At 41.0% G+C, this 15460-nt stretch overlaps 1 protein-coding gene across 1 annotated transcript in view; it reads left to right on the top strand.

Moving 5' to 3' along the window:
- Nucleotides 1-3910: 3910 nt before the first annotated feature.
- The window catches only part of LOC106482531 (peroxidasin homolog), a 47873-nt gene continuing 36323 nt past the window's right edge, over nucleotides 3911-15460 (top strand). Inside the window, exons 1-2 of the mRNA XM_013940124.2 lie at nucleotides 3911-4074; nucleotides 14817-14888. Coding sequence (XP_013795578.2) covers nucleotides 3911-4074; nucleotides 14817-14888 — 236 coding nt within the window. The remainder of the gene's footprint in view (nucleotides 4075-14816; nucleotides 14889-15460) is intronic.

Here is a 15460-nt window from a genome sequence, read left to right as displayed (position 1 = left end):
CTCAGAATATAATCTCTTAAAAAAAAACAAACAAGAAAAACCCAAACCTGCTTAGTTAATGATTTCCAAACCTTTATGTAATGGAATTGTGCAAGATATATTTTGGAATTAGCACACACAACACTCATCTAGGTTTAATATATCAGAAAACTTAGAGTGAGTTCACTTGGCTGTTAGACAGTAGAGGTACCAGGAGGTCATTTAGTCCATTTCTCTTCAAGGCCGGATCACCTGAACTAAACATGACAGGAGTTTGTTTAATCCATTCTGAATTGCTGCTATTTCTGCAACTCTCCTCATGTCTCTAGTGGTCTATTTCAGTGCTTAATTAATGCACATTTTAAGAACTGATACTCAGTGCTTCCATTTCACTAGTACTGAGAATAATTTCATTTTGGCTTCAGCTGTAATAGAAAAATAATCGTAATAGCAAATATAGCTATTGCTAATTAAGTACATCTGTTAACCTTTCATCCATAGGACAGTTATCTATAAACTGTATTTCTTCCTGTCATCCACATGATAGGTGTCCTTTTACCAACTATTAAATAAGACTAGTACAGTATTTATGCTTTCTGTCTTCATACAGTGCTTGCTAGAAAAAAATTCCTTTTTTGCTTTGGAGAGCTATGAATATGTTATACCAATGCTATCAAGTAAACGAAATATGTAAGACAGGTGATGTTTATGTTCACTTCAAAGCTCTTTATTGATGAGGGTTTTATAATGTGTATAGCTTAAATGTAATCCACATCTGTTTGACTTGAAGCCAAGATGAGAGAGCTGAAAAGGTGTTGGAGGAAACTGATAACTCAAATGTGTTGAACTTGCTCTTTTGCTAAGAAAAGCGATCAAGTAAAATGTACAATGTCACAGTTCTCTGGGAGATAATGATGAACTCTTCTGAAGACATACTCAGTGAAATCCTTCTACTGGGGCAGAAGTGCTATTTAAAAATAAAACAAAGGAGGGTAAAAGGAGGAAAAAACCCTTCATATTCTACCAATGTCCAAAAACCTTTCTGGAAGAGGCCGGAAATGTTTAAGCATAGGACACAAGCATTAACTTTCATTCCTGTCACTTAGCAGCTAACTTCTGGCTCTTGTTTAGAGCTGCATGCTTATTTTTAAATAATTCATCATGTTGATGGAAAATAAGATAAATTAATGCAGGTGAAAAGGAACTGTGATTGCTTGTGCTTCATAACATCTCACAAACATCCCATTTGTCAAGTAGTGGAGATAAGTGAGGTGGAAAAGATGCATTTCAACTAAGTGAAATATGTTTCCAAGTAAATATATAGGTTGCAGAACCTGGGTTTTTTGTTTTTTGTTTTTTGTACTCAAATTATTCCTTGTGGTGTGGCTGCTGTTAAATCTGCTGACTTTGCTAATGATCCAAATCCCAGAAAATAGTAAGTAGATAACTATCAATCCTGCCAGAATCTACCACCAGCTGCACAGCCAGGCCCTAAATGGAGGTTCCGGAGAAAGTATATGTAGAAACATGACTGATATCTAGTCCAGCTCTCCCATTAACAAAATAAATCTTGAAGGGAATGCTTTTTTGCTGATGGCTGGTTTAGAGCTCAGTTTTTATGCACCAATGTATAATGGGGGCGGAGGGAAGGAGTGTTGCATTTGTAAACAGGCTAGGTGCGCCATGGAAGGGGTTGACAAATTTCCTAAATGCTAAAGCATGGTTTGAAGAGGATATTTTTGGTTTATTTTCCTAGAATTTTTCCATACAGAGGTGCTCTTACAAAGTTAGGTTACTGTGTCTTAACAGAGTTCAGTGTGCTTTGGAAAGAGTTGATAGGGGGGAACAGTCAGACTGGAAAAATATATACCGTCAAAGTCTGTATGACTTAAGTCAAAACTGCATTGTCTTTTTTTTTTTTTAATGCAGATACCGGAGTGAACTGCACTTAACTTCTCAAATTAGAATGAAAAGCTGTCGCTTAGCTGGAGCAATCTGCTCTGAGCTGCCATTAGTTTGTTATCTAAAGGCTGAAGCAGATTCTTCAGCTTTTTACGATTTGCAGTCATAAGGTGGGGTGGGTGGCCACCAGGGGACACTGTGCTCACAACCAAGAGCTGTGTCTGCACAGGGAGGATGGAGAGCTCCAACAAACCTGCGCTGGCACCGCTTTGAAATCCAGGCAAACAGACAGACGATTGCTTGAGGGTAAGATACAAAAAGCCTGCTGTATAATGTGACCATTTTCTGGCTAGAAAAAAATTGCTTTTACCATCTATGACGTGACTGCCACTCAAGAATTTGTAAGTGATTGGGTGCAAGGCATCAGCTACTGTATAATGATCATTTGCCCAAAGCCTTACATGTCACCAAAATCTAAATACCTGGCAGATTTCTGGGTGAGGATGAGGAGAGAGATAAATCTTATTAATATATTCTGGAGTATATTGTCTAAGCCTTGATTTACAAGGTTATTAAGAGTAGGAAACTGGCAAAAGTAACCACTTAAAAGGCAGAAAAGCCCCAACCCTTTCCTCCTAATACTTAAATAACAAGCTGAGGGGAAAGAACAACAAAAGCAAGAAAATATAAGATGAAAGGTAAATGTTCCAGTAATTCGTTCCGGTATTTGTAGGAATGTAGCATTCAAATCAACCTGCTGTTGAGAAAGTATCTTGTGACTGGAACTCCTCAGTTTATTTCCTAGTGTCTCCGTATTTTGGAGGTTTAAATGTTACCCTGGCTAATTGCTGTTTTGTCACATTAATTGTGTCTTACAGTTTACAATGTAGAGCAATTGCAGATTCAGAGGAAACTTTGGGTTGATTCTCCAGGTAGCAAGGAATGATGCCATGTTTGGAATTCCAGAAGTAGCCATATATCCTAATGAGCCTTAATGTTTTATACTTATGCTAAAACCGCACAAATATGATCTTGTCTAGTGATAACTAAAAACTTTGAGACAAGTTATTTCACTGTAAGCTTCTTTATAGTGATAAAAGGTGATCAGTTGGAAACATGTCTTCCCTTTTGCATCTCAATTTTTTGTTGCCCAGTGGAAGACAGAGATTGAGGTCTGCATTTGCTACATGAACTACTGCAGTTCGAACTCAAAGTTAGTTTCATTGTTTGTTTTCCTCTTTACCCCTCAAATGCTTTTAATTTCTTCACAATTCCAATTGTTTTTAAATGTGACATCCTTGTAGGAAAAAACTGGATTAGTCGAAAGGTCCTTGAAATGAATTAGCTTCTACTCTGTTTGCATTCTGTCAATGCCTGCAGTCAGTTTTTGTCTTATTTATCTGTAGGTTGTTTCTCTCTGCTTAGCCATCTCTCTCTTAAATTCACTTATCTGTAGCACTCGGAGTTTCCATCTCTGTTTGGAAATTTATTTTGCTAGATGTTATGCATACATATAATAAGAGGCAGTCTCTATCCTGAAAGTCTAACCGTCTAATACGTTTGACAGAGGCTCTTAGATAGGATGCTATCCTTCGTGTGCAAGGAGTGTGCTAAAGTAAAAATGATGATGTTCCCAAAATCACACAAAAATTTATACCCAGGCCTTCTGAGTCCCAGCACAGCACTGTAAGCACAGGTACATTCTGTAGGCTTTTAGATAAATGTGCCAAAGGAGAAGGTGAAGAGTTAATTTGCTGCTCAGAGTAAGAAACAAGGCAAGAATAAGTCAAAATTAAGCATTTGTACTTAAACACCACAATTAAAGGGGGTAGGGAACAGTCTGATCTTCAGTGATGTACATAATGGCAGAGGGGGTGGGCGGTTGGACTGTCAAACTGCCTTAATTTAATTGCAAACACATGCTGATGAGTCCCCTCCTCCTCCTGGACCTCAGGGCTGGGAAACTTTTTTTTTTTTTTGTCAGCTCCCTGCAGTTCAGAATTGAGGAAAATACACTCCAGCAAACACCATGCTGATCAAATCTTCAGCTCTTCTAGGCTTTTTGTGTTTTCTCCTCTTGCCTAGTTTCTCCTGCTCCTGTCCTAGCCGCTGCTTGTGCTTCAGGACTACAGTAAGATGCATGCATCTGATGTTGGAAACCATCCCTGATATCCCACCCCAGACAAGCATACTGTGAGTAGCTATTTCATTTTACTGTCTTTCTTACCTGGTTGGTCTTTAGGAAGAGGAAAGAAAAACGCAAGGCAAAAGGCAGGCCTTTAAATCCTTTTTCTTTTTCCTGCAAATTTTCTGTGTTGCAGCTTGTTTCATGTTTTTAGAGCATAAAACAGAAACTTGCTTCTTTTGGCATCAGTTAATTGTTAACAGGGCAATCGAGGAAATCAAAAAAAAAAAAAAAGGAATAATGCCAGTGCAATCACTAGAAGACAGTTTTGGAAAGTCAAAGGTCACAAATGTTAAACTGTGCTTGTAGAAAGGTACGGTTTTCATTTGAGAAAGCTTTAAATGCAGATATGTGAGAGAGAGAGAGAGAGAGAGAGAGAGAGGAAATAAAGTAGTTCAAGCTTTTGTCTCTACAGAGAAAAAGCACTTTGTAATAAATACAACCCCATTTCTTTCCTAGAGTATAGGTTCTGAACTACACAAGCCAAACTTAAAGCTTATTTGGAATGCAAAAGTTGTGACAACTCACAGATTTTGTTTTTTAAGAAATAAAATGCTGATTGGGCTGACTGCCTTTTGGAGAGGGAACTGCTGTCTGAGTCCCTTGCACAGAAAAGGTGCAAGAAAAGGTGCGTGTAAATTTGGAGACTCCTGAACAGTTTTTACTAATAGACTCAGAAGAACACTTTCCTATAGTTCTATAGTAGTCAATTCTAAACCTAGAGGGGACTTTAAGATGCAGTGACATGAGACAAAATACTTCCCTCTGTGTTACTCTTATCTGATCCCTTCATTTGGAAGACCTTTTTTGTAAATGGTAGGAAAAGAATTGTCAAATATTTATCATCGTGCTCATCTTGCTTAAATGAATGCTGATTGCAAAACTTGTTCAACACCAGTGGGCTGAGAAGCCTTTCCTTGTGCCTGTAACAAACTAAATTTGGTCTCAGCCAGAATATCTATACTAGCATTTCTCCTGTAAACATCTCTCTAATAGCGCTTGTGCAACTTCTCTGCCGGCGGCCTAAGGAACATGTTGTGACCAGGATACTGGCATTTTAATTGCTGCCATGCAGATGGGTTTTGGTGGATGGAACACACAGGGGTTCTAGCATTAGCAGCACACAAGAAAATGTCTATGCTTGCTACTGGTAGAGTTATGCTGGTGGGGAAACTGATTGCAGCTGGGCTTCTTGGGACCTCCCCGGACATGGGATGGATCAGAATCTGGGCTTGCTTTCTCTCTAGACTAGCAATAGGATGGTTACTGTACAGTGTGAAACTGGGCTGTACCGCACGGGTTGTTGCAGAGTATGTAGGTAATAGTTATCAGTCCTGTGCTTTCAGGACCAAAACTTTCAGAGTCTGCTCAAATTGTCACCAAGCATTTCTTTCCCTTATAGGTTGAAATAGGAATGTGTTTTAAATGCATTTGCTCTGTTTGATTTTAACAAAATAGTTTGTTTCTTCCTGTTTAAACATGGGTTTTATTGGGGAAAAGTGTTTGTTTTGCCAGCTGAATGAAGACATTTCTGAGCTCTAAGAGCTTGATTTCTATTCTTTATTCAAAACAAGGCAGCATTTACTTTTGCACAGAATAGCCTGAGTGTGTTTCCTGTACAGATTACAGAGGAAGGGACATTTACTGTGGTCACTCTTTTCCTCTGTTGGAATGGTGCATTTCTAAATGCCCTCAGGCAACAACACACTTCATTCTTTTTACGCTTCAGGTAACAAAATGTGACTGTGATCCATGACTTGTCCTCCTACCTGTGGTAAAATTCCAAGTAGTATCTTGTTACAATTTAGGAAGCATTGAGTTGTCAGTGAGACTCCATCTAGACAAGGGGCCAGATTTTCAGGTACAGTGTATTCAATCACTGGTTCCCTCTCCCTGGCCTCTGTCAAGCCACCTAACCAGTTTGCGTGCAGGCTGCCTGTAAATGGTCACTGTTTTGCATGCTTAACCATTAGGAAAGCTGTCTTATTTAGCTTAACATGACAGGCACAGATTTCAGTGGGAAATGGGGGTTTTGAACAGTAAATGGGACTATGCTGGTAAAGGTGTGAGATACAGAAGTAGTAAAACTCCAAAATGAGATGACTTTCTTTATAGACAGACATTTCTGCAGGAGATTTGTGTCTGGTTTGTTCTCTTCTAATACTGTCTGCATAATTAAAAGCAAAACCCATACTGATAAACAATGTTCCCCATAAATACAGAGTAATATGAGCCTGTTAAGTATTTTCTGTTGGCAGATCATGTGCCTTTGCATGGTGTGTGGCAAGCAAAAATATTGACTTTCTGGCTATCTCGAGGATCTAATGTATAAATGCATTTGCCAGCCAGTGTCCCATTGTATGTGTTATAAATAGCGTTTGAATAATTAAACATTTTTTTTTAATTGTGAAAGATCAAAGAATGCTTCTTAACCAAGCCCCTGACTACTCCAACCTTTTGGTATGTTAATCTTTCTCTCGGGATGAGAACTGTTGTGTCAGTGTGAACATTCAGAATTATAGCAAGAACAGTCAGAACAGTAGAAAACGTGGAATTACAGTATTTGCACACTTGTCATGGGGTATGAATAAGACCAACTCTGCGGCTCTAGATACAAACACTGATCTGAGGCTTCAGCTCTGTTGCCTGGCAGAACAGCTGCAGTTCCCAGATGGGGTTTGCTTTGATGTTGGGAGTTTGGGACTTTCTGACCTCCGTGACTCTGTGCTACCCTCTCTCTAACAGCCCTTGAGGAAGAGGGGCAGAGGTTTCTAGCAGGCACACACTGTGCTTTGACAAGCCCTGTTGGCAGTTGGCCCCCACAGGGCTGTAGCCAGCTGGCCTAACTTAGAGCAGCCCGTAGCCTTCTCTGAATGATGCTGGGATTGGCATGGGACCAGCTCCAGGATTGATGAGCTGTTACTGGCTCCTCTTTGGTTCCCGTTTCCCTCCTCCCTTTCCCAACCCCAGCTGGGCGCAGCTGAGGATCTGGCCCAATGTTTGGTTTTAGCAATAGACTATTTATCTTTGGTAATGAAGTCTGTTCGTTTTATCCTGAGTAGAGAACAGGATGGCAATAATGGCTACATGTGTACAGATAAGTAAGCTATAAAAATTCATGGTGTATAACTGCAAATGTATTTTGGCTGCTGTCTGTTCAACTGGAACATGATTATCCAGATGTGATCTGCTGGTTACTGCTGGGATTCAAGCGGTTCCCTTAGCCAGCAACCCAAAGGAGGGAACAGCTGTGAAACATACACTCCGAAAATTTCAATAGGTCTTTAACCTTCTAAGTCATTTGTTCTACAGTTTGACATTTGAAACAATAAACTCTGAAACATGTGGGCATGAGTAGAAGAAATCCATGGAAAGAAGTTGCCCTCTGGCTGGCAGCTAATGGATTTCAATCCAATTATCCATGGGTTATTCTCTTTTTTTTTTTTTTTTTTTGCATTATGCGTAACACATAATGAATGAGTACTCATAGCTCAGAGCACAAGCAAAGATGGCACAGTATCTGGCATCTGAACACATTGCTGGCATGCGCTGAAGGTGACCCAATTGTTCATAGACCTGGTTGCTAATCAGGCAGTGTAAGCATCTCCAGTTTGACAGTTTTTGTTTCCCTTCATCGGCGTGTGTGCTGACTGGCCACTCGGTTCTTCCCCAAGGTCGCTACGCTGCAGTAGGGAAGCCTGGTAGGACAGTGTGTAGCTCTTCTCGGTGTATCTTAAGGATCATAGTTTTGAGAAGGAACCTTACATGTTTATGGGGAGGGAGATTTGCTGAGCAAATGAGTTCTTGGAAATGCTGCTCCCATTGTGGTCTCTGTCGTGTGCTTTTGGACTTTCGGGTGAAGACTGGATTAGTCATTTCCTCTGTGTGTGTGATAGTCTTATATGTAGTCATTAAACATACACCCACATGTTCTGGATGTGCCAGGTGTGATCTCTTTCTGGCTGCTGTTACTAGAGTATCTAACTAATCCTCATGAAACCTTTTAGAGGTGGCCAAAGTCTTTTGTATGTCCTGTTTATAGAAGTCTCTTCATCAGAAGGAAAATGGAGAGGGAAGATATTCAAAACATTTTTGGTTTCCTTTGCAAAAACATTCCGGTGTCTTTTGATGAAAACATCTTAACTCTTGAGATTGTAGTTATCTCAACTGTTCTTTGAAGGCAGAATTTCTAAACCGTAGTGTCCCATCATCTGGTTCCAGCTTGAGTATTTGCATTCTCACTGACTACCTTTGCCTCACCACATCCCTCTTCCCCTAGCTGTACCAGATCTTTTGCTGAAGGACAAAATTGCTGTGTTCTTTAATGCAGCTTCCTCAAAGTGGGGTAGAGTAGCGGATTGGAGAAGTCAATAATTTTTTGGTGGAAGAATGGGTTTGTATTCTGGGTGAAGACTTGATTGGTGGTCTTAAAAGAAAAAAAAAAGGGGGGGGGGCAAAGAAACAAAAATCTGACACCCATGCTACAAGGGAATCAATATCAAAGGATGCCACAGCAGTTGACTTCAGCTGGCAAAGTGTGACTGCGTCTTGGATTCCCTGAAGAAGGTAGATGTACTTTTATGCTCTGAAACTTCCTTTTAGTGCTTCTGGATCAGTGCCAGAATACAGCTCAGGAGGAACAAAAGTTTTCTTGATTTGTTGTGAGCAATATCTTGAATAAGCATTAGGAAATATGCATTAGGTTAAAAGAGTCCTGCTCCTTGCTGACACGAATACCCAAGAATAGACTTAGTTGATTTGATTAGGATCAGACCCTAATCTCCATAAGGGCTGTTAATACATAACAGCTCAAATTATCTGGGCTTGTCCAGGTCAACAGTTCGCTGTGTAATCTCCCTCCCTGTATATGTATCCAGGACAAAAACTATATTTTGGAGACATTCCTTGCTCCTGCTTTTGCTGGCAAGAGCTAAAGAGATGCTCTGTGGCAGGTGACAAGGTCAGGCTGTGAAGCGTAATGTTAACGGTGCTAAACACAGGGGTCTTCCCTGAGATGAATTTAGGAGTGCTCTGTCACTCTTTGCAGCAGCTACTCACCTGGAACACTCAGATGTTTTGCATGATCTGATATCCTCCAAACTGTGCCACCTAAAACATTGAACAAAAGAAAAAAGGAATTGGGTTCTCGATAACCGAGCTTCCAGGAGGATTACGGGGAGTGGGTCACTGCCTGGGGTGCCCACCACTCAGAACCGCTCGTTTTTCTTTAAATGAGCACCATGGTCTTGCACGGACACCCACAGCTGGACGTACGCTGTGACTGCACGCCAGCACGCGTACACAGAGCAAGTGGGAGCAAAAGGGCTTGGTACACTGACAGCTAAATCACTATCACGTTCTTGTCCCATTTGGCACAGTGGGCACCAAGCCCTTCTGAAAACCTGACCTCTGTGGGTGCTGAAATATTAAAAACCTGGCTTCAGGAGTGCCTGCGGTAATTTCTTAATTAAAGTCTAGTATGCCTATCCCTCTAACTTTAAAAAGTAAGCAGTGTGACAGTACAAGAGAACAGCAGCCCGTTCTGCAGCATGAGGGTCTCTGCATTTGCTCTTTCTCTTGTGTTTCATCCTTGATCTTACTATCTGGTTTAATAGTATTTTCAAGCTGAACATATTTTCCTCTCTCTTCACTCCTCAAACAGTCGAATCTTGATGTTTTGAACTGATATACCCCCAAAATAGCAAGCGCTTGGAAAAAACCCCAGCCCTTAGTCTCCCTGTGGTCTCCTCATCTGTCTAGCAGAGATGACAAAGCTCAGCTGTCCATGTAGGGATTCAGAGATGAAGACTGTCATTTATTAAAGCCATTTGGGGACTTGTGTATGAGATGGACATTCCTGAGCTGGGAAGCTGATGACAGTGGGTCTGGAAGACTTCATTTCCATCTCAGCAAGACTGTTTTCCCTTCCTGCCAGGACTATAGCTGTTTGGCAGGATATGGGAACCTGCAGAGCTGATTCTGATGTTCTGCGGATAAGTAAAGGAAATGAGCATCTTCTGACAAGTGTTCTGGCTGTTCTTATAAATGGGATACTTGACTTTAAAATTATGTTTAGGGTATTTTTCACTCCCTCCCTTCCCAAGGAACTATTGGAAGGAACCTCAATGTCCTAAGCACTTATCCCTGTTTGTAAAACAACCTTTACTCTCGGTGTCTTTGTTCTTAACGATTGGGTGTCTGCCACTTACTCAGCTCGTTCTGGGTTAAATGGTCCAGAACTACCAGCATCTTTGCTGCACATATTCTGAACATAAAAGATGCTTCAATAAAACAAACTCAGTAGTTTCCATGGAACTGCAGTAAAATGTGTCTTGTAGCTGATTATCTGCTTAGGTAACATGGTGATATATAATGTAAAAGCATAAATAGTTTAAACAGAAATGGAAATTTCTTATAAAAGCCATTGATTGCTTTGCATGATAACCACTATCAATTATTCAACACAGTGTTCTGAGGAACAATTGTTCTGTTAAAAGCTGAGAGGATCAGAAAGATTGGAGTGTCATTCCTCTGTAAAAAACTATTCCCCTAGCCATTTGCAATTCTGTCACTCATTTTAAGTCCCCCGAATGGGGCTGAGCATCTCCTGAAAAGGTGAGGTATTTCACTAGCAGATCCTAGCTTATCCGCATATTTCAAGCCAGTTTCCTGTCTGGGCCATGGTGCTTGGGCATGAGGATTTGGTGAGATTTTCTTCTGAGCCACTCAAAGTGGTATTGTCTGGAGGGATCAGGATTGAATAGTGCAGGACAGCTGCCGTCCCAGGCCTCTGAGCGCTCTAACGCTGCGCTGGGTATGTGAAGGTAGAAGAGGACCAGGGATCCTTTAGCAGTAGATATCCCCTTTGTTCCTTGCAGAAAGGTATCTTGTAATCCCAGACTGTTGGCCTTGAAAACATGGGGGAGAGTTAAATCACAAGGGATTATTATTATTATTTTTTTCCATTTTGCAAATTCCAAGGTGAAAAGAAGCAGGCGGGAATGAGGGAGTCCAGCTGCTCATATATAAAGCAGCTGGAACAGGCTGGCACAGGAGGAGCTGTGTGGTGGGTCCCAGTGAAAAGCACACTTGTTAGTTAAAAGAAATGTAAAGTTTTCAATGTGAGCAGCCTGGGAGAGAAACAAGTATTTCTGTGTAAGGAGGGACAAACTCTGAAGGAGATGCTCTCAGTCAAATACGCACTGGGCAGGAATTTCCCAGTGCACTCCTACACTGCATTTCTTCACCAGTTAAGCCTCAGGCTAAAGCAAGGTCTGGAGGAGAAGTCTACTGATGAGCTGAAGTCAAATTTTATATGCATTGGTAGGGATGAAGATGCAAGTTCCTCTCAGACTCCTTGGGAATTCTTTGCTATGTAGAGACACCCACCCCGGTTTGTTTACTGCTCTCTTGGATACAGGGAGCTGAATAGACCCAAGGAGTCATCTAGTCCATCCTTCTGCCTTCAGGGCAGGATCAACACTACGTAAACTATATGCAGCTGATGTCTGTCACACCTGCAGTCTGAGTGTTTCATTAACCTTGCTGTTTAAGATATTTTTAAAAAATTGGAATCTTTCTTTCTGCAATTTTAGCCGATGCCTATTTGCCTTTTTCTGTTTGCAGCGCTGTTCTGACACAGTTATTGTGTATTCTCCCCTCCTCTCAGTGCTTTAGTGTAAAATAAGCCATCTCAGATCATTCTCACTGCTTTCCTCTGGATTGTCTTCAGTTAATTCCCATCTTCCTTGAAATGAAGTGCTCAGAATAAATACACGCTTTCAGTTCCTTTTCTTGTCTGTAGGGATGGCTGTTGCCATTATGCTGTGGAGAGTAAACTAAAGGTGGGCTTTTCAGAGGAGTGCGAGACAGCTGGGTTTGGAATTTGGGGTCCCTGGACTCATTTGAAGATCTTATCTGGAGTGAAAAAGGAAAGAAGAATCAAGATGTTTCATTAAAAACAATAAGCTCAGTTTCTTATGCGGTATTTGGGAGTGGGGGGCTGGAATCAGAGTCTTGCACTGAAGTTTCTGAATTTGTGGCACATGAAACCAAACCCTCACTGCTCGCTCCGTAATGGGAGCTATTGGGAGCATTTCTCCATGCACGTACTTCTCATCAGCAGGGAACATTATGGATAGATGGTGCAGCCAAGCTACAATCTTGAGACCCCTGTTAGTGACACGCCGTCATTCTTGCCAGACCGCGCGGCCCGGGTTTGCTTCATTGCTCTCGCCGTTGAGGAAACCCGCAGCCTGGGAGGTCAGACTTGCTTGGGGAGCTGGAGAGACCAGGTGCAGACTTGCACGGCACCGTTTCTGTGGAGTTGTTTTCAGTACACGACCAATAGTGAAAAAAGACTCCTAGGGGTAGAGGAGCTTGTATTTCATTTTGCTGGGTTTTTAGAGGTGTTTTCAGTCACCTCTGGTTCTGGGTCTTACTTTTCGTTTCAGCTGTGAAAGCCGAGCTCTTCTGCGTGAATATTGGGGTGTGAAGGATTGCACTTGTCTTTGTTCACTAGAATAGTCTGTTTTTTGTTTGTTTTTTTTTTCACCTGCAGTTTGTGACCCAAAGTGGTGTTTTACACTTCACTGCCTGCTTCCCGCTGCCTTTCATGAGCATCAGCAGCCTCAGCCCTGACCCGGGTGTATTCCTCCCATTTGTTTGCTAGGTTTCCTATTACCTGCAGCCAGCTGCCTGGACTAATTACACAGTTCTTTACAGCCCCCTGGGGGGATGCAGAGTTTGTGCCTGTGTGTTACAGTGTATAAATCAAGTTTGCATTTCTTCACCTCTTCTCATGGTCTAGTCTTTCCTCGTTTCATTTAATGAGACCGCGGAGAATAGTCAGTGAATTGTGCTATCACCTTTGCCAATACTTAATTGTATTTGGCTTCATGGAGTCAGCCATTGCCTTGAAAAATCTGTACGTATATCATCAAATTCACATCGTCGGGGAGGAGGGATATGTAAAATCACCCTCAAACAAAGAAGAGTAAGGAATATATATTTGGAACAATAAAAAACAAACACAACAGGAAATGTCGGGGTAAAGCTACTGTTAAAAATTGCAGTTCCAGTGGGTGATCTTTTGGGATTGCAGAGTTTGCAATAGAAGAATGTTTCACATAAGTTGCAATTTAAACACTTTTTTTTTTTTGAAATGTTGAAGCTGTATACTTTGCTGCCTTCTAACTCTTCACCATGCAGTACTTAAACTAACAAAGGGAAGAGACTTCTCTGTAAGTTACTCTTCCCATTCCTTTTTTCCCAACTCTGAGAAATTACAGAAAGGGAAAAACACAACAGAAAAGAGAACTTTGTGTCATGTATTTTATTGTATTCAGTGATAAAAAAGGGGGGTAACGAGGCAGAGATTTAATGCTTCCATTTAATCTGAGTTAAATAAAAATGAGATATTTTCTGTCTAAAAAATATGAAGATGTAGAGGGAATTCATGCTAGAAAATGGATATTTTTAACAGGAAAATAACCTGCTTTGCAAGCTGTTCAGCTGAAGAAACTTTATATCTTAAATAAAAATCAGCTGTACTTATTGTGTATCCTCATCTTGAGCACTTGCTCAAAGATGTTTTAGCTGCCTTGGAAACTCACTTTCATCTCATGTGTAGAGCTACCTACAATGAATGTTCCTCTTCCTAATCTTAGTTTACTAAGGCCAAGATTCCTGTTGATGCTTCTAAAAATAAATGCTGCAATTGTAGCTCTTTGTAGAATTCTTATTTTAAACTGTGGTTCCAAATGGTCTGTAACTTACCACCAGAATGAAAGGCATTTCAGCCTGTTCATGTTGGCTGCTTTTTCCCTGCTTAAAACAAGGGCCCTTAAATGGCTGTTTTAAACAGAGAAATAGCTGTGTATTCCCCAAACGTGACAGATAGGCAGCACAGGAGAAAAGTCTTTATTGTTGTGCTTTGGATAGGAACTGACAGCAGAAAAACATTTGTCAATCTTTTGCAATTTGTTATAATGTGCTGGACCATGGAAGGTGCCAGATCAATGCACATTCCCTATAGAAGTGTTTCTACTTGGTTAACCAGGTTAAACCACTTAGCTCTTATTTTATTATCTCATTAGCAATCAAAAAACATGTTTTAGGGTTCCAAGTTGATGTAGTTACATGGACAGCCCTTGAAATTTGCCAGAATCCCCTGGACTCTACTAATTCTAATTGAAGTTGGCACAAATTGGAAATGCAGGCAGCGATAAGCTGTTCTGAGTCTCGGAGCATTCTGAAGCAGAATGTGAAATGCTTATTATATGAGGTTATTTGATCAGATTTAACCATTTTAGGGCAAAGATAATTTTGCTAGGGACCTGAGAAAAAAAAAAAAAGAGTTCCCACAGTTATGTGTGTTCCTCTACAGATCAGTCTGAGATGCATGTGTAATTGCACATAAACTTGCGGTGTTGATTAGGGCAGCGGACCTAGTCCAGAGCTCTTACAAATGATCACGTGTGTCCTTTCAGTCTTCAGCTTCCTATGAAATGAATGTAGATTTTGTAAATGTGGGGTTGTCCTGGCTGTTGGCCAACTTCGCAGACAAGCGGCCCTCCAGCCTCCTCTCCACTCCTCCCTCACCCCTTTCCCTGGATCTTTGTCTTTATTTCTCACGTTCTTGTAGACCTGGTACAATAGACTCTCCCAGCACCCCTCCTTCTGTGGAAGGTGCTGATTGCTAATGGTTCATTTTTGTTGTGTGTGCACTGATTATATTTTCTGCTTTCAGAGATTTACGTTTCAACCACATCAAGGAGATAAAACCTGGAGCCTTCAGGAAACTGAAGAACCTCAACACGCTGTAAGTTCCACTCATTTTCCCCCGCTTCCAGTTGTTGTGTCATTACCACTGTAAGAAAGGAAGGAATCTGAAAATGAGGCCATCAAGGTTTTGTAGCCAAAGTGCTGGTTCAGTACCAGTAGGACCCACCCTATTCCCTAGCTCTCTAGTTCAGGACTGCCTGATGTACGGTGGTAGAGAGTTTGAGTTAGAGTGAGACTACAGTAAGGATATCCATTTATTACATACATTAATACTAACCCTTGTAATGGCTTAAAGATGGCCTTAGTCTTTTTAGTTATTTCAGCCAAGTTGTGTATATCCAGCTAAAGCTTTCTGCATAAAATTTCCTGCATTCTGCCCTAGATCGTATTTCTTACCATTTTCAATTAAATGTGCAATTTAATAACTTCCATTTTGGCAATTAAACTATCTTCTTTAAAAATTTTCCTGATGCATACTGTTACTGCCTGAGAGTGTTTCAGCAGATACGGCTTTAGAGTAGCCTGTAAAAACAGTTCTGGCCTGCAGTCAAGAGAGCAGAACGATGCATTGAAAGCTTCTTCCTTTCCATGGCCTCCCCAAATGCCTAA

Source organism: Apteryx mantelli, chromosome 18 (assembly GCF_036417845.1).
Source record: "Apteryx mantelli isolate bAptMan1 chromosome 18, bAptMan1.hap1, whole genome shotgun sequence".
In the NCBI taxonomy this organism is placed as follows: Eukaryota; Metazoa; Chordata; class Aves; order Apterygiformes; family Apterygidae; genus Apteryx; species Apteryx mantelli.
Note: the sequence above shows the minus strand (reverse complement) of the source record. Positions and strands in the feature narration are given on the sequence as shown.